At 52.5% G+C, this 22,463-nt stretch overlaps 4 protein-coding genes across 4 annotated transcripts; 1 reads left to right on the plus strand and 3 right to left on the minus strand.

Annotated features, from left to right (window-relative positions):
- The first annotated feature begins 327 nt into the window (after positions 1 to 327).
- Positions 328 to 2,520, plus strand: LOC112891830 (OTU domain-containing protein At3g57810-like). The gene is made up of 6 exons (XM_025958809.1): positions 328 to 562; positions 1,227 to 1,348; positions 1,469 to 1,509; positions 1,818 to 1,916; positions 1,981 to 2,145; positions 2,271 to 2,520. Exons 1-6 carry the CDS (start codon positions 526 to 528, stop codon positions 2,281 to 2,283), a joined length of 477 nt encoding a protein of 158 aa, XP_025814594.1. The 5' UTR covers positions 328 to 525; the 3' UTR covers positions 2,284 to 2,520.
- A 164-nt stretch (positions 2,521 to 2,684) lies between these two features.
- Positions 2,685 to 6,208, minus strand: LOC112891829 (transcription factor bHLH128-like). The gene is made up of 6 exons (XM_025958808.1): positions 5,667 to 6,208; positions 4,185 to 4,534; positions 3,936 to 4,067; positions 3,748 to 3,813; positions 3,349 to 3,417; positions 2,685 to 3,112 (listed from the first exon to the last, which is right to left on the minus strand). The coding sequence occupies exons 1-6, from the start codon at positions 6,058 to 6,060 to the stop codon at positions 3,059 to 3,061; spliced, it is 1,065 nt and encodes a 354-aa protein (XP_025814593.1). The 5' UTR covers positions 6,061 to 6,208; the 3' UTR covers positions 2,685 to 3,058.
- Positions 6,209 to 12,126: 5,918 nt separating this feature from the next.
- LOC112891377 (phospholipase A1 EG1, chloroplastic/mitochondrial-like) lies at positions 12,127 to 13,476 on the minus strand. The gene has a single exon (XM_025958219.1). It carries the CDS (start codon positions 13,474 to 13,476, stop codon positions 12,127 to 12,129), a length of 1,350 nt encoding a protein of 449 aa, XP_025814004.1.
- Positions 13,477 to 19,824: 6,348 nt separating this feature from the next.
- On the minus strand, positions 19,825 to 21,385 carry LOC112891381 (phospholipase A1 EG1, chloroplastic/mitochondrial-like). The gene has a single exon (XM_025958223.1). It carries the CDS (start codon positions 21,383 to 21,385, stop codon positions 20,066 to 20,068), a length of 1,320 nt encoding a protein of 439 aa, XP_025814008.1. The 3' UTR covers positions 19,825 to 20,065.
- Positions 21,386 to 22,463: the final 1,078 nt, after the last annotated feature.

Below are 22,463 nucleotides of genomic sequence, written 5' to 3' on the forward strand. Positions count from 1 at the left end.
ACCTGTTCTGTTCCTGTAATCATCATTCAGCCCATCAGGCAACAGCCTTTTCCATTTTGCTTCTTCGTGAGATCCAAACAATGCTACTTTGTGGGACCCGCACCCATCAGCTGCTCTCTGCTTTAATCTCCGTCCACCAGCGAGGTTAATTCGAAAGCCACGGCTCGGCAACGATTTGTGGCGGGAAATCAAAGGAGAGCGCGGGGCAGGGCAGCGCATCGGCAACGGCTCCGCGGCAGGCGAGGCCTCCACTCCACCCCGCGAGCGGTAGAAAGAGGCTGGAATAGCGAAAGGCCAGCGAAAAAGGCGTGCGCGCGAGAATCCAATTCCAATTCCAACACCCCCGTCACCCTCTCCCCCCGGCTCCCTTTGTTCCATTCCTCCATCCCATCCCATTTCCAGCTCCTCGCGCGTTCCTTCCGCCCGCCTGCTTCCCCTCCGGGCCCGGCAGCGGCGGGAGGAGCCGAGCCGACCGAGAAGGCCGGGCAGGGGATCGGAGGACCGCCCTACATCGCCGCCCGGCGGATGTCGGATCGGGAGCTCCGCCCGCTGCGCGCGATCAGTATGTCCCCGCGCGCCCCATTTCGTTGGTTCATTCATTCATAATGATTGCTGATTCCTCCTCTTCTTTCTATCGGCCTATCGTGTTTCTTGGCCTATAGTTTTAAGCACTAAAAAAAAGGCTTCTTTCTTTTGTTGGGGATCGGTGTTCAAGAAAGGACGGATTCTTTACTCCTTTTGGCAGCAGTTTCTTCATGCTTGTTTATCGGAGATCTTAGGTTCTGGACGCGGTCGAAGAATAAAGTGGCTAGATCATTGTTGATTAAGAATACAAAAACTGTAATCATCACAATCAATGGAATTGTAGTGGTAGTAGGCTAGCAGTCAGATGCTTCCTTTTTTTTCTTCTATTCCTGTATTCTCTTTTCCACTATCTTTATGCTTGTGTATGATAGAGGTTTCAGATGCATCTTCTGAGAAGTGGGTATTCCCTTTGGCAAATTCAGAAATCAGAAAACGGATTGATGGAACAGAATCACAGATAACCTACTTCTGAAAATACCTCTCGCTAATCTAAATCCTAAAGCAATACTACTTGTTTGGTTTATGTGCGGGCGATTCCATCTGCTGACTCCGATTGAGTTTCAATCACCGATTGGTGCTCTGGACTGCAGAACGTTCTGTATTTCTGTATGGATTACAGTGATGCCGCCTTCACATTTCAGGAATCACAGGGGACGGCCGATGCCTGTTCAGGTCCGTTGCTTACGGCGCATGCTTGAGGAGAGGAAAGCAGTCACCCAGCGACAGCGCGCAGAAGGAACTGGCTGACGAGCTTCGAGCGAAAGTGAGTGTCCATCATCAACAGAGCTTCTGTTCATTCAGTTCTGTTTGATGTATTTTCGACAGAATTCTGTAATATTTCTCGTATACGTGTGATTGTTAACCTGCTGTTGGCCTGTTCCAGGTGGCTGATGAGTTTGTCAAGAGAAGAGGAGACACTGAATGGTTTCATCCTTTTCCCGTTATTACTATTCTGATGATGATACGTTAAAGTCCGTCTACAATTTTTCTGCAATAGGAGTAAACAGGAAAATAATATGGTTAAAATGGACAGACTAGTGTAGTTATCAGTTTCTGCGTACAAACTATTCTGGTGCAGCAAGTTTACAGTTTTACACCTTTTATGATAAATCATAAATGTAACAAGTTTACCTTCCAAAATAGTCCCATCCATAAAATTCTATGTTAACCATTATATTTCTGTTTCAAATGTACAAAGATGATCGCTGTCGTGTTAACTTTTTCAATGTCAGGTTCCTTGAAGGAGATTTCGAGAGCTACGTGCGAAAGATGAGAAAACCGCATGCTTGGGGAGGAGAACCTGAACTGCTCATGTGCTCCCATGTTCTCAGGTAGGCCGCCACCTCACATGGTAAGTTTGGCCTCCTATTGTTAGTGAGAAAAGCTGCGTTGCAGGATGCCCATCACGGTTTACATGTATACAAGCAGCTCCGATAGCCCCAGGATCATAGCGGAATATGGCCAGGAATATGGCAAGGACAATCCAGTCCGCGTTCTCTATGACGGCTATGGGCACTACGACGCTCTTCAGCCATCTCTTGTAAGAACACAATCAAGACAGTAAGTAGAGTTCTGTTCAAAATCCGACAATAAGCAGACCTTGCACAACTTCGTTTCTATTTTGGCTTCAGTATCTTACTCTTATCTCTCTGAGGAACCAATTCTCCCCTGTGAAATTCTTTCAGGAGAGGTGTGTAGATAACCGGAGATTGCGTTATCTGAGCTTCTTCTATAGGACAGCTGCATAAGTGGCAGCAGCTCAAGATTCACCGACGTGGTTTTGCCCGGATTGACAAACATATGCAGTAGCGCACATATGAAATTCAGCCTCGATTGGCTGCTCTGGCCTTTCCTTTTCTTCAAGGATTGATGTATAAATAAACTTCAGACGCAGTAAGAAAATTAATGGAATGGCCTTATACCATTTTTAGCTTACAGTGCTTAAGTAGAAATTATTCCATCATTTTACACAACAGAATGCCTCTAGAGAGTTGATATACGAGTACGAGTAGAATATTCTCTTGTTCGTTTGACATAAATTTTCTCGGCGAAGCCTGCATAGAAAAGCTGAATTCTCAAGTTTTCTTTTGGAATTCTCCTTGGTATGCATGCCTAGTACTCATTAATATTAGTGCCAAGTTAGTAATGTGCAAAATTGAGCTCAATGACAAAAGAGCACACGAGATATTCCTACAATAATTTTGCCAACAGCAATCCCATTCGTGCTGAAATGGAGGATTTTTTACACATAAGACACCGCTTCACAGGAGGTAAATTATGATAACCTAAGTGTCATCTTCTAGTCTTGAAGGCATTGACGGTATCCGTGGTACAACCATGAAAGGGAAAGCTGAGTCATGGAAGCGACTTGACATGTTAAGCATTGCTGCAGCCAGTTATTCTGAAGCAAAAAACTGGGGCTCAACAATCGTATCGGTGCCACATAAGACCTTGTCCATCTGCTTCTCCACTGTCAGCTGTTCTGAGTGCCTGAGCAAAAGCAGTTTGCTTGGTCGTGTTTTAGCTTCTGCAAGGATCCATTTTTAGCATAGTAAGAGATATGTTTTGTTCGTAGTACGTTGAGACAAAAACGCTAATCACAAATAGTTAGTTCCAAAATTATTATAGTAACTGCCTAAGGTACAAATGTCCAAACCAATTGGGGTCTGGCTGTGTGCACATGTGGAAATCTAAAACTGCGTCTTAATTTATTCAGACAAAGACTTCTGACATGCGCATGGCATTGCAGCAAGTGATGCATACCTCAACTTGGCCCTTCAGCTCTTTGATGTACTCTACAGCAAGATCCAACATGTCTGACGTATTTGTTTGCTGCATATTCAGGAGAAAAAACTAATAAGCATACCACATCACTTTTATGTAGGAACAGTTGTACAAAGCCAATTCAGCATAGCAGGATCTTATTGTTGTTACACAGACTTCATTTGCATTTTGTAATGAAATGGAAGAATAGCCATGGGATGATTCAGGAAATTATCGCCCAAACGCTGCGCACATAGCGAACAATGCACACTGAATTACTGATGGAATGGATTGCCCCTAAGGGTAGCTGCTAGGTTCAGTTGTTTAGTGAATCCTGATTTTCAGTAATTCCTCTCCAAAATGTACTGATAGAAGCGAAAAAGGTTCAGCTTAATTTACCTTGTCCATGTTGGGCACAAGATCCTGCAGCTTCTTCAGCCTCTTGCTGATCCTTGTTCTTCTTTCCTAATTAAACGTCAACAAGGCAGTTGCTCTGCTTATCAGTACCCAGCATCAAGATGGCACACCGCGCAAGAATATCAGCATCGTACTGGAGATTCAGCAGGTGAGGTGGGAACCGAACTAACCCTCTCAGCGATGCTTCGCGGGTGGGTCGCGCAGCCTCTCTTTGCACGAACTCTGCAAGCGATGGAGTCCTGCTGCAGCTGCAGGTAGTCATCCATGCCGGGCATCTCCAACGACGACTTTGACAACCCAAACTGTACATCGAGAACAATAGAAGGCTTCAATCAGCACCAAAACTGGTCTTTCAAAAAAAAAGATGAGCACAAAAACTGAACCGGGGCGCAGCAAGGAGCCAAAGGATGTGTCCCGACCTGGGAGTCGATGTTGCTGAAGCTGGTGACCATGTCGTCCGCCGCGTCGAGCTTGTGCTTCTTGGTCGGGGACGAGAACATGATGGAGTTGGTGTCGTCCCAGGAGCTGACGGAGAAGTTCCTGGAGAGGTAGGAGGAGGACTGCGCGGCGCCTCCGCCGTCGCTGGAGCTGTTGCACCCGCCGGCGACGATGCTCTCCCCGATGTCGGGGATCATCCCCATCTCCGAGATCTGCGGCAGGTCCTGCCTGGAGAAGCTCCACTGGGAGCTGAGCTGCCTGTGGCCGTGGGCCATCGCGGCGTCGGTGCCCGCCTGCGAGTAGCTGCCCATCCCTCTCGCCGGAGCCATGCCTGCGTGCATACACAGCAGTACAGCACGCATCAGTTCTGCATGTGGAAACCGTTGGTTCCGACGACCGGACCAGGAACCTACGGTTCACGCATGAGTGCTTAACCAACACGACAGGCCGGTGTAGCCGACTCGCGCCCACATTCCGGTGACCGTTAATTCGTGGCGTTTCCCGCCGGCCTCGCTTTCACCCATGTCGCGGACTTGTCGTCTTCGAAAGAGGGAGCTTGATCGACGCTGAACGGCCGTTCGGATCTTATTGGGTGCAAATTCAACCTAAGATTAACTTTCTTTTTGCGCAGCGGTTCGTGACAGTTTTTATCCATCACTTCACTACAGTAACTTTTTCCACACCTGATCTTTTTTTTAAAAAAAATATGCTCCGGGCGGTAAAAAGATTTATTCCTCCAATGACGTGAGAAGGGCGACGCGCATGAGGCGCGCACGATGATTGGGGGCGGCGGCGTCAAGGATGCGTGGGCACCACACGTACGCCCATGCATTGTGGTGGGGATGGGGGTGGGGCCCGGGTATTTGTTCGGAGCGGGAACAGCGCAGGTGCATTGCACTGTCACTAGCGAGGCACCATCGTTAAAGCTGGGATTAGTAACAGTAAAGACATTATATATACCGTGTGTTTGGAGCATGCTGCCGCGCACGTGTGCCGGGGGAGGCGCGCGTAGAATAATGAGTCAATGGGCAGTGGCAGGTCGATGTGCTCGGGGCTCAACGTACAGGAGTAACTAACTTGGGGGGAAAAGATTAGGAATTGGGATAAGAGAAGTACCCCTCCCCTGGCACATCATGCCAACATGGCAACCACCCGATAAGCATCATTAATTAGCTCGCTCAAACCAGTTATTACTGCTACCTCGGATTCAGCTGTAGTAAAGTGGAGTACTAGTTGTACCAGTAGGTGTGGGGTGATTAAGCAGAAAACGATGAGCCAGACGTGCGCCAGGAAGCACAAGCTGGAGCACGGGAGTCATGCTCCCGCGTGCCGTCCGTGGACCACGCGCGGGGGAACCGGCGAACCGGGGCGGCGACGCAACCACGCCGCTGGTCGGGTTCACGCGAGGACGGCGATCGAGGCGGACGGCGAGGCAGGGCAGGGCAGGGGAGGGCGAGACGTACCGTGCGGGTCGGCCATGAGGCGGGAGAGCAGCCCGGCGGGGGAGCTGCTGTGGCGGAGCAGCCCGTGCGGCGGCCCCGGGGGCGCGAGCGACTGGTGCTGCTGCGGCTGCGGCGGCGGTGGCACGCGGATCTCGCCGGAGCCGCCGTAGGCCCGCTCGAGCGCGCGCGGCCGGCCGCCGCCGCCGTCCGTGCGGCAGCTGGACTCGCAGGAGGTGAGGCCGGAGGACTCGGCGGAGTAGAACCGGCTGACGGGCGGCGGGGCGTGGTCCCCGCCGCGGGTGACGGATTCCGCGATAGACGCCAGGAGCGAGCCCGGCGCGGAGCCGTACCGCGCCAGCTGCCCCGGGCCCGGCGGCGGCATCGCCCCGTGGTGCGCCGGCGTCAGGCGGTTCATCGCCGCTCTCGAGCTGCTGCTACCGCTTGTGCGCGCGCGCGGTCGGCGGAGCGCGTGAATTTGCTTGCTGGTGGTGGTGCCAGGTGCGAGGAGGTGCGGGCGCGGTGGCCGCTGCTGCTTTTGAGCCGGCTGGGGGCGGGGCTTCGGTGCCAGGGGGGATCGATGGTGGGCGGGTGCACGCACCGCGGCGGGGGTGGGTGGGACCACCCGGGGGAAGGACGACAGGAAGGAGGGGGCTGTACAGGTGGACCGAGACCGGGGCGCCAAGTCAGGGCGGGGGCCATGTGCGCGTCGGCGCGAGCCGACATGTGCGCGTTCACAAACGCTGACTGGCCGGCCCGCGACCAGCCTACCCACTCTGTTGGGCCTCCGGGCCTGGGTCAAGGCCCGTCCGCCCTGTCCCTTTCTCGCCTTTCCCCTCCTCCGCCGTGGCCCGTGGGTCGGGGCGCTCGGATAGGATCAGACCGGACTCTGTTTTTTTTCTTCGAGGGAAAAGGATCAGACCGGATTCTTCTTCCCGGTCGCTGTTGAGACGGCATGCCTCCCAGGATTCATGGCCGCCGGAAGCAGATGCGATCACGGGTTTACACCCAGGCCACGGGCGATGCGAACTTTCTGCCGCTGCGGTCATGGAAGAACACCGTCGGGCCAACGTTCCTTCATCGGTCGGGACGATCTAGGCTAGAAGAGTGGAGGACTAGGCGACTAGCTAGCTACAGGCGGGAGACCTTCACCTCGGAACGGAGAAGAATGCTGACGGTCGGTGACGACAGGATATTAGATGCATGCATGTACCGGTCATCTTTCAGCACAGGCAACGGTTTACCAGTTGTTTAGTTCTCGTGCGTCCGCCGCCCATGGCATCACGCGCGATAGGGATAGGGTTAGCCGGTTAGGTAATGGCCGGAATGGCGAGCTGCTGTCGGCTCATCTCATGTGGATCAGATAATATACTACTACAGTGAACTATTCCTTTTTCTAGAAAATAGCTTTTCTAGTGCCTGCTGAACTGGCGACAGACTACAATGTCGAATCCTTCATTTGACGACAACACCCCCCTCCCCCCCGGGTCTGCTCACAGCGTCACGAAAAGTGTGCATTCGTCGCTGGGAAAGAAAGCATTTGTGATGGCACTTTAAATTTTTTGTGCTAGCGGTCATTATTACCGTCTGTCACCATAAATACTCTATAAATCAATTTATACGGGTGGTTAGCTTAAGCGACCACCAGCATAAATATAGGACATTTGTGCTGGCAGATGCTTATGTCGACCGACAGTACAAACCATTTTTCCTTAAAAATAATTAAATAATTATTCGATATGAAGTCGGATGAAGATAAATTTTATATGAAAGTTATAGAGCTCGACGAGGTCTAAAATTTTATACTTGACAACATTTCCGTACAAAACCATTTACTCGGCAAATATTGATTACCGTTTTTAAAATCAAACTATAAACCTTATATCCAAATCATAGACAATATAAGATGAAAAAAATCTTATATTCAAATTATAGAGTTCGACGAGATCTAACACATTGTAGTTGATAAAATTTTCAATCAATATTATATTTACTAGGTCAAATATTCATTACCATTTCTAAAATCTAATTTTAAAAACAAAAATTTGAATTTTCTAATTTTTTAAATAATGAAGATGAACTTTATACCAAAGTTGTAGTGCTCCACGAGACCTAAATATTTATAGTTGGCAAATTTTTTATTTAGAATCATTTAGAATGTCAAAGATATAATATAAGATTAGAAAAAGTGATATTAAAAGAAATAATATACCTTGGAAAGAAAAGAATTAATATGTAGATGAGATGGTAAGGAGGGAAGGCACGAAACAAGAGGTCTCCGGTTTGAAGCACGTCCACCGCGCATATGCTCGGAAAATATCGAAAAAATATGAAACTTGTGCCAAATGATAGATAGTTGGGTGCATATGCCTACTAAAATATTTTTTTCATTTTATTTGTGTCGATGGTCATGCACCCGCCAGCACAAATTTTGATTTGTGGGTGGTAGAGGTGAAGCTACATTAGTTTTAAGGGGTGCCAATGCACCCACAAAAATTAGCAAAACCAGTGATAGTCTAATTTTTATAGTCTGGTGAAGCTGTTTTGAAAATCCTTTGACGAAATTGCTTATTCTAATCAAAGCTGGTTGGAGTCACGATTTCTAGATTCTCCTCCCAGAAGCTGGAAATAGTTTTACCTGGTGCTTCGTGGATAAAACTGGCACAGCTTCAAGTGAAGCTCTCCGTGAAGCCATCTAGAGGTGTAAATTGGTGGCTCTTTATGTGCACCTCCAACTCTTTTAGTTCAAAATTTTATACTACTTCTTATTTACAAAATTAGCATAAATATTTAAACTAAGGAGGATTGAAGATGCATCAAAGGATCACTAATTTGTACTCCATAAATCTGTGCCAAAGGGCCTAGCGAACAGTCAAAGTAGCCATGCCATTGTCTTCAAAGGGTACGTGAACGTGACGGCTCGGGGGGAGAGAGCTAGCTGCGGTGTGCACGCACGTGGCTGCCCAAGTTTCTATACGTGGGTCGAGGCGAGTGAAGCTGCCGCCAAACTGGTGCGCGGCTGCCGGGCGCCATCCTTTCGCAACTTGCGCTGCGAGCGGCAGCCAAGTGGTGGAGATGGAACTGGATTAAACCGGCATCGTAACACTAAACAAAGCCCTTGATCGTGATGCTCGCCGCGTTTAAAACTGGCTCAGATGCCCCCAAATTGGCACGGAGACCAGCTGCAGATGCATGGGAGGGCCCCTTTTGCAGTCTTAAAAATGAGCTCGCCAGATCGATCTGTACGACGTGCACGCAGGGCTAGGCTGCTACGCTAATAGACAGGCAAGTTGATCGGTCAGTTGAGCTCCTCCTCCGTCCTCAACCTTCGAGGCGCCCGGCGCGGTGGTCGCTCTCTCGGCTTTGCGCGGCCAAGTTGCTCGAGCGCTGCCTGCCTGCCTGGATGGCCGGGCGGGCGGGCGGGCGGGCGCGGCGCATGTGGCGCGGCGGGCGGCATCGAATCCGGCGGCCGGGGAGCTCGGCGCATCGGCACCCTGGCACCTGCGCCACGGGGCGCGGGGTGCGCGAGCAAGTGGCGTGGCGCCAAGCAATTATCGGTGGCGGTTCAGAGTTTAGCTGGTCAGGCTGATCATGGCGCGCCGCCGGCCACGTAGGCGACACCAGGGCCACGAAAAGGTGTACGGCCGGGCTTAGGTTTAGGTTGATAGATAGATAGATGGCCGGCTGCAGCATGGGGTTTATCGAGTTCAAATCAAAGCTCGCAAAAGTTTGCAGAGGCGTTTACTTCGCTCAAAAGTCGTCTTCTCCTTGCATTAGAAAAGGAAAGTGTTTGCTGTTCAAAGTCAACTATCTTGCTCGAGATCAAAGGACGTAGGTACTGTAGTTCCCAGTCGTTTTTATGCGGTGGTCGGCTCCCCAAGTTGACAATTGATTGCCTTTTGTTCAGACCTGAAAGTCAGCTCAGTTTCTCTTTTCTTTTGCTAATAGAAAGAAAGAAAGTCAGCTGAGCCTCAGCTAGGTCGTGATCAATCTGGTGGAGTACACTTCCGTGCCGACTTGGTGGAGTTGATCTTTTCTTTTACTTTGGGCTGTGCCCGATAAAGATTCAAAGCCCAAGACTCTAGGCCATGGAGGCCCATGAAGTCTTCGCTGTTGTTAGCTGCAGGCAAAAATCTTTCTACTCCACACTGGGCCGTAGTTTCGGCCGGCCATGGAGCTCAAAAATCTTGCCTGGGTTGGGCTCGGCCGGCTGGTTAGCCCAAGGGTACGTGCCAACCACACTGTGTGCAATGTACATGTAGGCAGTAGAAACAGAGTACTATGACCGAAGCAGGGCTCGCCTGCCGTTCCTGCCTGCCAGTGCCAGATGTTCGGCGGCGAGCACCACCAGCGGCGGCGGCAAGTGAACCGCCGCCTTTCGCCGTTTCCCTGTCGCGGCGAGTCATTGTAACACGTAACCTTCTTGGAGCTCCAGTTCAGTTCAGTTCGGAGCATACAGGCATACAGCGAACACCGCCACGGCGCGAGGATGGATCGGAGCACGCACGTCGCCGGTCATCCTCGGCCGATCGGGCTAGACGCGCACCTGAAACAGACACGGCCTCCGGCGGCCACGCAGCTCCCGACAGCGACGCCGCGCGCTGCTGAACCTGAACCGCGCCCGTCCACCCTTTCCGTTGCGGGTTGCCGTTCCTGGCAAAAGCGTTCCTGGCATCTCCAGCTAAGGGTACCCAAACCGGGGCCTCTCAGCGGATGACGCCGTGTCGTACCGCGTTCCGGGCAAGATCAGAGGCCGATTACTCGACCTATATTTTGTAATGGAGGGAGTCAGTACTGCCCCGCGCGCTGATTAGTGGCTGAAACTATTCCTGCCGAGGACGCCGCATGACGTGTGCGTCTACAAGAAGGCTCCTCCAACGACCTGGCATCTCCATCAGGCAGGCCGATTTTGGGGGGCTCTGTCTTGTGGCCATGCGAAAGCGCAGATGGTGCGAGACTGACACTGACGAACAGCACATCACTGAGCAACGGGAGCACCTGCTGGGACCTGCTCTGAGCACTCCACTGAATAACGAACTTGATCTTACGCAACAGGAAGCTCAAAACCACACACTCTTTCCCACTGACGGCAAGCGAAACCGGCATGGCGGGTGCATTGCCGGACGGCTGATTTCATCACGGGTTCCTCCGGGCCTAACTGAACCCTGAAACAACGCCGCCATCAGCAGCCCGTTCCATGGCCGATAAATATCGGTGGCAGGTTCGGGGCAGGTGATGTTGATCGGTGTGATGTGGGCTGGGCGCGTGGATCCGGTGCTCACTTGCTATGGTTTTGCAGTTAGCCGAAAGCTGCCAACCTGGATTACCCTTCATCCCAGATAAGCTAAGAAGGCCACATACAATGGGAAGTTGGCTGGGAAATGTAGGTCTTGCAACTGGGGAAAAAGATCTGGATGCTCTATGTTTGGGCTGTTTGGCTATGTTGAAATGATTTTGGTTGCTCTATGTCATTTTCATGTACCAGGCCTGAGGATATTTATGTAACACTGTATGTTTTCAAATCACCGGTAAGAGTGCCATGCAAATTTGTTTTTTTTTCCACCGAATTTGTTACTGATAGGATCTTTTGTTTGACCTTGGTTGAATATAGCCGAAGTTATAACAATCAATCAATTTTTGAACTGAATTTGACAGTTAAAACGATTGTTTCATACTACGGCTAATGAGGTGCACAGATTTTATAAGAGCACAATGCTACCACTATCTATGTAGATGGACGAAGAACTTGATTAGATTCAGAATGCCCTGAATATGAAACACGCATGCTCGATCAGTTTGTGGACACTGTTTGGTCGCAGTTGTGGTGTAATTTGAAACGAACCATGTAGGAGAGCTGTCAATTATATTAAAAAGAAGAATAAGCCCAGATTGGCAAACAACGAGAAAACAACACCGGCCGGTTAGATTGGAACATCAACGCGTTGTACCACGCCAACTCAACTCAATCCCAAACAAGTTGCGTGTAATTGAAGCAACTGAAGCAGGATATGGCAACTGCAGCGAGCCTAGCTATGTTTGGGCGTCCAATGCGAATTTGGTGGCCGTTAGACAGGGATCCAATGGTCATCTCGCTTATTTCCTTTTCTTTTTAAAAAAAAAGATAGCTTTTTCCGGAAAAAAGAGAACACACTCGATGATCTATGAATCCAGGGGCGAAGCCAGCCCAGCTAACCGTCGGGGTCTTCTCCATTAGATTTCCACTGGATTTTCAAGATTTTATCGGCTAGCTCCGCCACTGTATGAATCGGACATGCGAATCCGTCTTGCCTCTTGTGTAGTATTTACATGGGAGAAGCATGTCTTTTCCAACAAAAAGGGAGACACTCTGGTTCTCACCAATACTACAGCCTAGACAAAACAGCAAAAAGGGACGTGACCGTGACTAACTGATGGTTAGCCCTCCAAAAACGATTGAGAAGAGGGTCAGCAATCATTGGCCAGCAAAACGAGAAGCTCCTAGCCGTCAGATCAAGCCGAGAGTCTGCACCAGGCCGCCCATCTGCAGGGCTGCCTCCTTCCACGCGGACGCGGCGGCGCGCTGGCCCTCGACGAACTCCACCGCCTTGGCGAGAACGCCGCCGCGGCCGTCCGCCGCCGCATTCGGCGCCTTGCCGCAGGTTTCGGCCTTGATCGACGACACGTACGTGCCGAGGTCATGCACGCTCCCCGGGTCGCGGAGCCTGAGGAAGTCGAGGGCCAGCTCCACGCCGACGTGCGTGTACCGGTCGCCCCCCCAGGCGGCGAGGAGCCCCCTCGTGCCCTCGTTGAGGAGGGCGCCCGGGAGCATGGTGACCGGGTCGCGGACGTTGGCCACACGCAGCACCTTCACGCCGAGCTCGTCGCAGCGGTCCTTGAAGGCCGCGTTGCCGACCCTCGGCCCGCCGAAGGAGAACACGGTGACGGGCACGCGGCGCCCGGACGCGTCGCGGTTGAGGCCGAGCTCCGCGAGGTCGTAGCCGAGCAGCGTAGCGAGGGCGCTGCCCATGCTGTGCCCGGCCAGCGTGACGCTCATGTCCTCGCGGGGGTGGTCCCTGGAGAGAGACGTGACGAGGCGGGACACCTCGCGGAGGAGCTGGTGCCGGCAGCTCCCCATGCCGCCGGCGGATTCGGCGGAGGAGGTGTAGAGGTTCAGGAAGCCCGACTCGACCTTGACGTCCGGGTGCGCGCCGCGCGCGTCGAGGCGCGCCGGCTCGAGCGCGCTCATGAGGTTGGCCGCCCACTCCGCCTGCGTCACCGTGCCGCGCAGGGAGACGAGCACGTCGCGCCGGCCGAGCCGCCGGGTCATCTCGTCGGTGGACACGGCGACGTACCCGACCCAGCTGGAGCGGCCGCTGGTGGACGGCGGCCCGGCCACGTCGGGCGTGGCGTAGATGTACCGCGTCACCTCGTACCCCGCCCCGGCCACGCCGGCCTCCTCGAGCACGCTCTCCTTGCCGTACTTGCAGCACATGTGCCGCGCCGACGACGGGTCCATGTCCAGCACCTTGTAGCAGGCGCCGACGAGCTCGCCGTACCGCGCCACCTCGTCGCGCACCACGGGGTGCAGCGGCTGGAGAAGGCCGTCCCAGTCGTGCGAACCCTGGACCTGCCTCCACATGCTTGCGATCGACGCCGTCCTCCCCGTGCTCGCTCTCGCCACCGAGGCGGCCGGCGCGCACGCCCTCTCGGCGGCGGCCGTCGCCACCGCCGTCGCCGCCGCCCTAACCGTGGCGGCAGCCACGACCGCGACGCGCGCGCGGCACGGTTTGGGACGCCGTGAGCTCGTGGCGTGGTGAAGGCTGCATCGCGGCTGGATCGTGGAGGTGGAGGCCATTTGTTCCTGCACGGGATTGGCACTGGACCGGGAGTTCGGGCGCGCACATATTTATAGCCGTTTTGAATTGAGCATGGGCATGTGTGCCTTCTCCTCGTTGAGCCACGTCGAGAGGAAGAATGGCAGCAACCAACCATGACAGTTGAGAGGGGCCAGAGCTGGCTGGTACGCGCCTGCGCAGGTGGATGACGTCCCAGCATACCTCATTTCGTTGCCAAACTATGGAGAGCAATATAGATCTAGAAAAGATCGTGGACAGCAACAGGAACCAATGTAGTTCTTTTTCAATATAGTATAATAAACAACGACTTTTGTAAACTTGAAAGGATTTAACCTTCAACTTTAATTTCAACTCAATAATCGGATTCGCAAACTTTCCGCTAAGAATTTTGACAAAATTTCCGCAACTAGAAACTTATTAATGTTTATCTGGACGACACAAATTTTCCACAATTAGAAATTTATTAGTGGATTTTAAAAAAAATATAAAATAAAATAATGGTATAATTTAATTAACACGAGCAAATCCACTGCCACGTTTATATACATCATCCCTCTCACCTTCAATCATCCATGGTACATTATTCACATTTTACTTCCAAATTTAGCCATGTGTAACAAATAAAACTAATCTTATGATAAGAAGGTAGTGCGCGTGCACCTCTATCATAGTAGCATCCATTTTTCGAGTACAAGCTGGACGTACACAAGCACACTTGTGTGCCCTTGTAGGTACGTCTAGCACATGTCTAAATTAAAATTTTAAACTATACTAAAGCCAAACCTCAAAAGAGGCAAAATTATTTAGTTGGCTAGCATCTCCTGTAAATGGGATTTAGATATTTAGTTCAACTTCTCTACAAACAAACAGGCCATGCCGTCTTAATGTATCTAGCTCTCCTTTACATTACACTAATATACTCAAGATACAAGGCTTATTTCATTGTATCCAAGTCTTTAAAATTAGACTTTTATTGGTATCTCACATAATGTATAATTTGCACGCACAAAGAAAATTATTGTTAAATCACATTTAAATATTATATGAATTTTTCTCTCTCTGTGAAATGGATCTTGAGCCTACGTGTCAACATAGAAATTAAGGCGTGCTAAGGATGCATATAGCTTGAGGGTAATATTGGACGGCTTTATATCAACCCAACAAAGCACACCTTAAAATATGTTAGTAGTGGTTGTAGGCTAGTGGAGGCGCTACAACAGAGGATGCCTACAGTAAAGGGTCCAAGGTACAGCATATGCAGGGGACGGTTTAACCTTCAAGCTTGAAAATTTGGGCATTTGGCATTAACTCATTGAGAATGAGATGGAGAATGACAGTGGGAGTTGAAAGAATACAGAGAGGAAAATGAGGAATAGGGCATGAGGCAGGATGTTGGACATCGAGGCCACAACAACAGTTGTGATTGCGCGCCGTGGACTCCCTTGGTCATCCTCAACGCGCTCCTTTCTTTCTCCTTTTCCATGCACCTCCCCTCGGGTGCATACTGGGTATGGTGGAAACACCATAAATATTCAAAATTCTACAAATTTATCAAAATAATACGTACATAGATTTTTTTTATTTTTTTTGGGGGGGGGGGGTGTCTGAAACTTTGCACATCTATATGCATCCACGTGTTCCTACTGCGGCGCAAAAATCAAACGTCTTTCAGGCGTATGTGCTATACTATACAAGTTGTTTCAGGCCAAATATCCAAGTCCTATTTTTGTGCCACCGTACGTATTATTGTAACCTTTCCTTTTTGAAAGAAGAAAGAGTATGATGGAAACACACTCTGCTCCGAATCGCCTTTTCGTCCCAAGAAGAAGAAGAAGATCTCGGGCCCACCTGTCGACGCAAAAAGGAGGGCGTACTAAATCAATGGGCCCTGTGCATGGGCCTGCCGCCCGGGCTCTTAGTGTGAAAAGTTTGAGGAGCACACGCACGACGACGGAATTGAAGTGAAGCAAGCGTATTCAAGTAGCCGATGGAGATGGTTTCCTACGCGCGCCAACGGGGCAATCAATCAATCCACGGCACGGCATCGTCTTCAAAGACGATGGATGAACGATCCCGTCGAGCCCATGACCCTGCTGCTGCTTGTCCTCTACCTACGTGCACGAACAGCGGCCACGACCCCGGCCGGGTTACACGGCCCATAACGACGAGTCGACGATGTATTTATTTTTATTTTTGAGATGCTCGATGTATTTGTTGATGCGGATATATGGTGCGGCCACCGTCGTCTTACGTAGGTACGTGGCCTTGGGCTCTTCCTTTTGAGCTTTTGGGCTTTGATGATTGGGTTGGGGGGTTGGTTGCTGATGATCGATGGGAGCTTCATTTGCTCGCGAAAAGTGGAGCGAAAAGGACACCGGGCCATACTACCTACGTACATTCATCCCTCCGCACGCATTGGATCTTGCAGCTTCAGCCGCTGTTTTTCCTTTCGGCGCGGCGCAGGCCGCCACGTACGACTTCACCTCTCACATCCAAATAAGCGGCGAACACGCATGACGAACTGCCAATGCATGCGCTGCTCGTCCTCGCGAGCATTCCGTGGTAAACATGGCTCGCTGGTTCCTGATCACCATTACTGCTACTGGCAACAGTAAAATTAGAAACCAGTCATGCTCGATCGATCTCGGCCTGGTTGGGCAACAGTCTCTGCATGTGTATTCCAGAAGCTGCGGGCTAGCATTGCCTATTTGGCTGGCTCAAACGATCGAGTTTGGCCGCATCACACACAGTAACACAACGATAATAATTTGGCATCTCAATGGAGAGGCCAGAAATCAATCTGCCATCGCCGGCCGATGGATCGGAGCTACAGAGCTACCAGCTCTCCGTGGACGACCTGAGGCGAAAGGAACGGCCAGCCGGGTCCCTGTACCTCGCCCTCCCGCCCTAATTGGAGTGGCCAGTGGCGACCGCGGGGGGGCGCCGAGGCCTGAGACCTGAGGGAGACGGCAGGATGAGTCGATCGAGTGAGAGCGAGAGTGAACAGTTGCCGCACCGAGCTGTCAGGGCCCGTCCCCGTCGACGGAGCTACCTACGCAGCTGACGGCTCCCGGGCCGACCTGGCCTGCTATTGGCCGTCCAGATCGCCGAGACCCCGTCGCGTCCTGTCCCGGCGACAGGCGCGCCCCGAAAAGGATCCCCCCCCCCCCCCCCTCCATTGATTGACGAGCATCCGTCGGCCTCGAATCCGATCTCCGTGTGTGGGCCGGGACTGATTGGCTGATGATGACGACGACGACGCCGACCGGCGCAATCATACGCAGGGGCTAGCTTTGGTTGGCTTGGCTCGCCGAAAACCGACCGCGGCCGCCGTAACCTTTCGCAACAGGGACATGCCAATTGCCACCGGCGACGGCGATCCGCGCATCGCCGCCTGGCTGGCGCGCGCTGGTGTTCGCGGTCCACCGCGGTTTGTTCGTCCGGCGTGCGTCGTTGATCCCGGCTGGCAGAGATCGAACTGGAACCGACGCTGCCATGACCAGTCCAGTGTCCGGAACACCAAAATACACACCGTGGTGTTGTCCAGCTGAATGCCTGGCTCTTTTTTTTCCCCCTCTCTTCCGCATCGTCCATCCCTTGACTGCCATTGCTGCGTATGGAATTATGGGCGGCCCTTTTTCTTTTCATCAGCTTGTAGCCCGATCGAGTAGTGGTTGTTGAACTTGAATGCGGGAGCAGCGCCCACTGCGGACAACTGTATGTGCAGCTGGATTGCATTGCAAGCTGAAAAGCTCACCTGCAACATAGCAAAACAAAGAATGCCCCATGCCCCGAGCTGTCCCCTGCTAGCTAATAGTAGTAGTTCAGAAACGCATCGGGAATCGGTGAAGACTTTGCTGATATTGATATCAACTCCAAAATTATCTCAGATTTTTAAAAAGATTTGCCATGGCGATGTGACTTGGATAGCACAAAGGTTATGGAGAGTGCTGATCGACGGGGGGTACCGCAAAGTTGCTGAACTGAATCCCGGGTGGTGTGATGAGCAGAGGAGATCAGATTATCGCATTGTTTACTAGGCTTTTCCTGCAGAGCTAGCTGGGATCGCAAGATTTTTGCCCTGCTCAATCAAGCATGCCACGCCAGGAGCGTGGCGCGGATGCCTCCGACTCCGAGATCCCGAGCATCGAAGGGGATGCGGTTTCCGCTGGTCGCGTGATCCGGTTCAGGTCGGATTTTGTGTTCAGTTGGATACGCTAACGTCCTGTCCACGCCTGCGTGTATGAACTGTCGGTCCGGATTGGAATGATCTTCTTCCTCACGCTGCTAACTGCTAGAACTCCAGTGGCATCGTTAAGATGAAAGCCGTCAGGACTCAGGATCACAGTCCAAGATAAATGTCACTCTTGCGGTTATGGAGCTAAATGGCCTCTCGAAGTTGTATTTTGAAGACTTTTGGCGGAACACAGAAAAAAAATATCATGATTTTTACGGGGTCATACGTTCGTAAGTTATGGTGTTTCTACTCCTATAAAAGGAGAGTAGTTGTGATATTTATGCAAGATATATCAGGTTAAAACGAAATGTCGAAATAGTCTGACATGACACTAGGATCTGTTGATAGGTGCCCAGTTAAATACTGACACCTTTGTTTGTCCTTTGCTAGTAAATATGTTGAGCTCGGTTTGGAGCGGACAGGTCGTTCGTTCTTGTGTCACATAGCTATTTGTCATGTCAATACCACGTCGATCACGATTCACGACAGAAAGGAACCTAAGTGGCTGCCAGGGGCTGATGTTAATGCAGGGTACTCTGTTGCTAATGCTATTCGAATTGATTTTTTCATTAATCTATCACATTAACCATAGCACATTGTTAAGAAAATTACTTGGAATAAATGCGTCTTCTATCTGTTTTTGCAGATATATTTTACCACTGATTTTATGGTAAATATTAAGAGCTAAGACTCAGTCTCTTCTTTTTTAGGAAGGAGAGGGTACTCAACTGGTGGACTCCTCTGAAGCAGGGCAACGAATATCCTACATAAATGCTAGTGTGCATTTTTTTTTACAGAAACGGTGCAGAGCTCTGCCATTCATAACCGAAGAAAATAGTTGAAATATTAATGTAACACTATAGGTTTACAGTGGTGCTTGTATTCTTAAGAAACAAATAAAATTCCGCATTTCTTATAAAGATACTTAAGATCCTATGTATTGGGTTATATTTCATATGATTTTCGTATGAATTAGAGAATAGTAGAAGACCAATACTTTCCACCAAAGCTCCTCCAACTGTTTACATAGAACCACACCTTGTAACATGAGAAGTTGCACGAGCTACGTTATCTTTTTTCGACGACTTGGGCTACCATTTCTGAAGTCACAGAAGTTTGGACCTGGAAGCGTACTGACGCGGGGCAGAGATCCTCCTATGAAATGGGAATACAAGCCGGAATGCGGCCGCGTGCATGTTTGGTGAAGGCAGATGAGATCGAGCGATTGACCAAATAAGCCGCGAGATCCGCGTATGTTTTGGCTGCCCATGCAGACTCATGAGCTGCATTTCCTATGATTTTATTCCCAACGAATGCATCTAAAGAAACGGAAAAGGCCAGGCAGTTTGCGAGAGCAGGACGAACAAATCCCGGTGGAAAGCAACTGGGAACTCCGGGATTGGATCGGCAGGAATCTCTCTCTCTCAGATCATTGAGCAAGCAACTGATGAAGATTAAATAGAATATTTGAAGTAAACTGCAAGTGGAAACGATAGGTGGTTCCTGATCGAGGTTGCAGCTAAGCATGCCAAGGATCCTGAAAAGCACAGCTTCGATCTCGAGGGGCCCGGCCGGGTCCGATCTTTGCATTAGGTCTGACATCAGATTTTCTGGTATTTTGAATCGATTTTCCGGACGGAACAGTAATGCACTGGGAGCATTTTTCGTTGCGGGTTGGGTGTCCTTTTCCTGGAAAAGAAACCATAAAAAATGAAGAACGAAAAGAAGCAAGAGCTCCATGAGCCGTGCCGGATCCTCGAAGTCCTACGTTCCCAAGCAACAAAATATACGGTGACGCACTTGGGACATGTCACAGCATCCTACTTTTAGCATCGCAACCGAACGTCTCCCTCTCCCGAGCTAAGGAGAGCCCAGGACACTTGGGTGGTGGTGATCGGCCAATCGCCGGATCGACGGCGGCTGCCCGATTCAGATCCAACAAAGTTCTTTTTTTCTCTCTTGAGATGCCTGTGTGATGAACAAGCTGGAGATCGACCAGCGACGACAGAGCAAGAAGCATGAGGAGAGGCTTGCTCTCCTGGATGAGTAATTGAACAGATCAGATGGGTTCTGTTGTGTGGTTGTCCACTCTGTTTTGAGCAAGCCTTGCTTTACATACATGGTCACTAGCTGCCTAGCTGTACACGGTGTCTGTGCCAACAAAAAACGAAATGAACAAAGAATTGCCTTTTGATCGTGCTTCTACGACGATCGGGTTACGTTAATCGATCGATCTATACAGAAGAAATCGGCTAAAAAAGCACCTGAAATCCTCCAGAAATTAAATTGTCTATTAAGAGTATCGCTGGCCGGTTGGTTAATCCTGACGGCCGGCCGGCCGGTCCGTCACCTCAGATCAGCCCCAGGGTCTGCACCAGGCCGCCCATCTGCAGGGCGGCGTCCTGCCACGGCACGGCGCCCGCGCGCTGCCGCCCCACGAACTCCATCACCCTGGCCAGCACGCCGCCGTCGGGTGCCGACCTGGGCGCGGCGGCCTGCTTGTCGCCGCCGCTCTTGAGCAATGCGACGTAGGTGCTGAGGTCGTGGACGCTGGCGAGGTCGCCGACCTTGACGAAGTTGAGCGGGAGCTCCACGCCGACGTGGGTGTAGCAGGAGGCGCGCCACGGGCGGAGCACCCCCGTGGTGGCCTCGTTCAGGAAGATGCCCGGGAGCTTGGTGATGGGGTCGTGGACGTTCGCCACGCGCAGCGCCTTGACGCCCAGCTCGTCGCACCGGGCCTTGAAGGCGGCGTTCCCGACCCTCGGCCCGCCGAAGGAGAACACCGTAACGGGGGCGCCGCGGTTGAGGCCCAGCTCGGCGAGGTCATACGCGAAGAGCAGCGCCAGCGCGCTGCCCATGCTGTGGCCCGCCAGGGTGACGCTGACGTCCTCGCCGGGCCGGTCCTTGGCGCACGAGTCGATGAGGCGGGACACCTCGCGGAGGAGCTGCTCCCGGCAGCTCCCCGCTCCGCCGAAGCGGCACGTCTTGTCCGCCGAGGTGTAGAGGCTGAGGAAGCCCGACTCGACCTTCACGTCCGGGCGCGGGTCGCAGGGGTCGAGGCGCGCTGGCTCCAGCGAGCTCATGAGGTTGGCCATCCACTCGGCGGGGGTGACCGTGCCGCGGAACGAGACCAGCACGTCCCGCCGCCCCAGCCGCCGGGTCATCTCGTCTGTGGACACGGCGACGTACCCTATCCACCGGCCGCGGCCGCTGGTGGACGGCTCCATGGTCGGCACGGTGACGTCGGGCGCCGCGTAGACGTAGCGCGTGATCTCGTACCCGGCGCCGGGCATGCCCACCTCCTCCAGCATCCGCTCCCGGCCGTACTTGCAGTTGAGGTACCGCCGCGACGCCGGGTCGAGGTCGAACGCCTTGTAGCACGCGTCCACCAGCTCGCTGTAGCGCGCCAACTCGGCCCGCAGCACCGGGTGCACGCCGGGCTCCAGCAGGCCTTCCCAGTCGTCGCACCCCTGCACCTGCCGCCACATGCCCGCCACGGTCGCCGCGCTCCTCCGCGCCGGGCCCCGCCGCGCCCCTGCCTCCACCGGCGCGCACGCCGGCGCCGTCGCCGCGGCGACGCTGCCACCCGCCGCGCGGCACCGGACCACCCGCTGCTGCGCGCGCGTGACCGTCGCGCCGCCGCATTGCCGATGGACCGCCGCCGCCGCCATTGCTGCTGCTCTGGTGGTGGTCGCGGCTGCTGCCAAGGCCATGAGCTAGCAACCTACGCGCTGTGAGCAGGCGGTGGGAACGCGAAGACCATAGATGGACGGCGATGAGGAGAAAATGATGGAGGAGTGCTGCATGGTGGCGCGCGGGGGCGGGGCTTATAAAGAGCGCGCGAATTTCACTTGCGGTGGCTTGCACGCATGTCCCAATCCGCCTCCCGCCAGAGTGTCGCTGCTACAGGGGAAGGTGAGCCGAGCCGAGCTGCGGACCTGGATGGAAGCTGCGGCCGGCCGCCCCCGCGCGCGCGCTTTTGGCAATAACTTGCCGCTGCTGGTGCTGGGGGGCAGCGGCAGCACGGCGACCTGCCCTCGCCAAGCTGCCCCCCTCTGACATAATGGCGACTGGATATGCAAAACAAGGACCGGTGATCCGTGATTAGGAGGAGTAATCCACTGGGATTTCGATTGCTGGAGAGGCCGGAAAGTGCGGAAAAGGTTGGGGGGGGGGGGGAAGAAAAGCAGGGTGAAGAAACAGGTTTGGCAAGTGATTGACCGGGAGACGGATGCATGGATGGATGAATTGCGCGGCCTGAATTCCTGAGCTCTTTTTGGGGGGTTTGGTTGGATTTGGTCGTGAGGCGAGATTGTGCTGGATTCTTCGTCGTGGCCGGGGATGGTCAGAGTCAGAGGTCACGACTAGGGTCAGACCAGGGGGGATGGAATCTCAGGATTGCTGGATCCTGTCCTGCTGATAACCGGAAGGGGAGCAGAGCAGGGATAGCTCTGCAGACCTCTGCTGTCTGCTAGACTGCTACTCTGACTGAGCTGAGCCACCGATTCGTTCCCCTTCCTGCAGCATTACAGCTCCGAGGAAATAAAAGGAATTCTGCAAGAAGACAGATCAATTTCCAATGCCAAAAGGCAGCCCTTTATTTTTGTTCTGTTCTGGATCATGGCCGTACAATGAACAGGTGATGCTTCGTTTGGATGAGCATTCTGAAACTGTATGGGATTCGCCAGTGCTACGACCTGCCTGCCTGCCGGGTCTGTAGCGGCAGGTCCTGATAAAAGACTACTGCAG

This window comes from Panicum hallii, chromosome 5 (genome assembly GCF_002211085.1).
Source record: "Panicum hallii strain FIL2 chromosome 5, PHallii_v3.1, whole genome shotgun sequence".
NCBI lineage: Eukaryota > Viridiplantae > Streptophyta > Magnoliopsida > Poales > Poaceae > Panicum > Panicum hallii.

What these genes read in the sequence shown, in the direction of transcription:
- LOC112891381 (XM_025958223.1), bottom strand. Translation starts at nt 21,385, where the DNA reads ATGGCGGCGGCGGCGGTCCATCGGCAATGCGGCGGCGCGACGGTCACG.
- LOC112891830 (XM_025958809.1), top strand. Translation starts at nt 526, where the DNA reads ATGTCGGATCGGGAGCTCCGCCCGCTGCGCGCGATCA. An exon ending in CCGCCCGCTGCGCGCGATCA is followed by an intron (nt 563 to 1,226) that starts GTATGTCCCCGC and finishes TTCACATTTCAG; the next exon opens with GAATCACAGGGGACGGCCGA. An exon ending in ATGTGCTCCCATGTTCTCAG is followed by an intron (nt 1,917 to 1,980) that starts GTAGGCCGCCAC and finishes GCTGCGTTGCAG; the next exon opens with GATGCCCATCACGGTTTACA.
- LOC112891377 (XM_025958219.1), bottom strand. Translation starts at nt 13,476, where the DNA reads ATGGCCTCCACCTCCACGATCCAGCCGCGATGCAGCCTTCACCACGCC.
- LOC112891829 (XM_025958808.1), bottom strand. Translation starts at nt 6,060, where the DNA reads ATGAACCGCCTGACGCCGGCGCACCACGGGGCGATGCCGCCGCCGGGC. An exon ending in CGCGAAGCATCGCTGAGAGG is followed by an intron (nt 3,814 to 3,935) that starts GTTAGTTCGGTT and finishes ACGTTTAATTAG; the next exon opens with GAAAGAAGAACAAGGATCAG. An exon ending in AGCTGAAGGGCCAAGTTGAG is followed by an intron (nt 3,113 to 3,348) that starts GTATGCATCACT and finishes GGATCCTTGCAG; the next exon opens with AAGCTAAAACACGACCAAGC.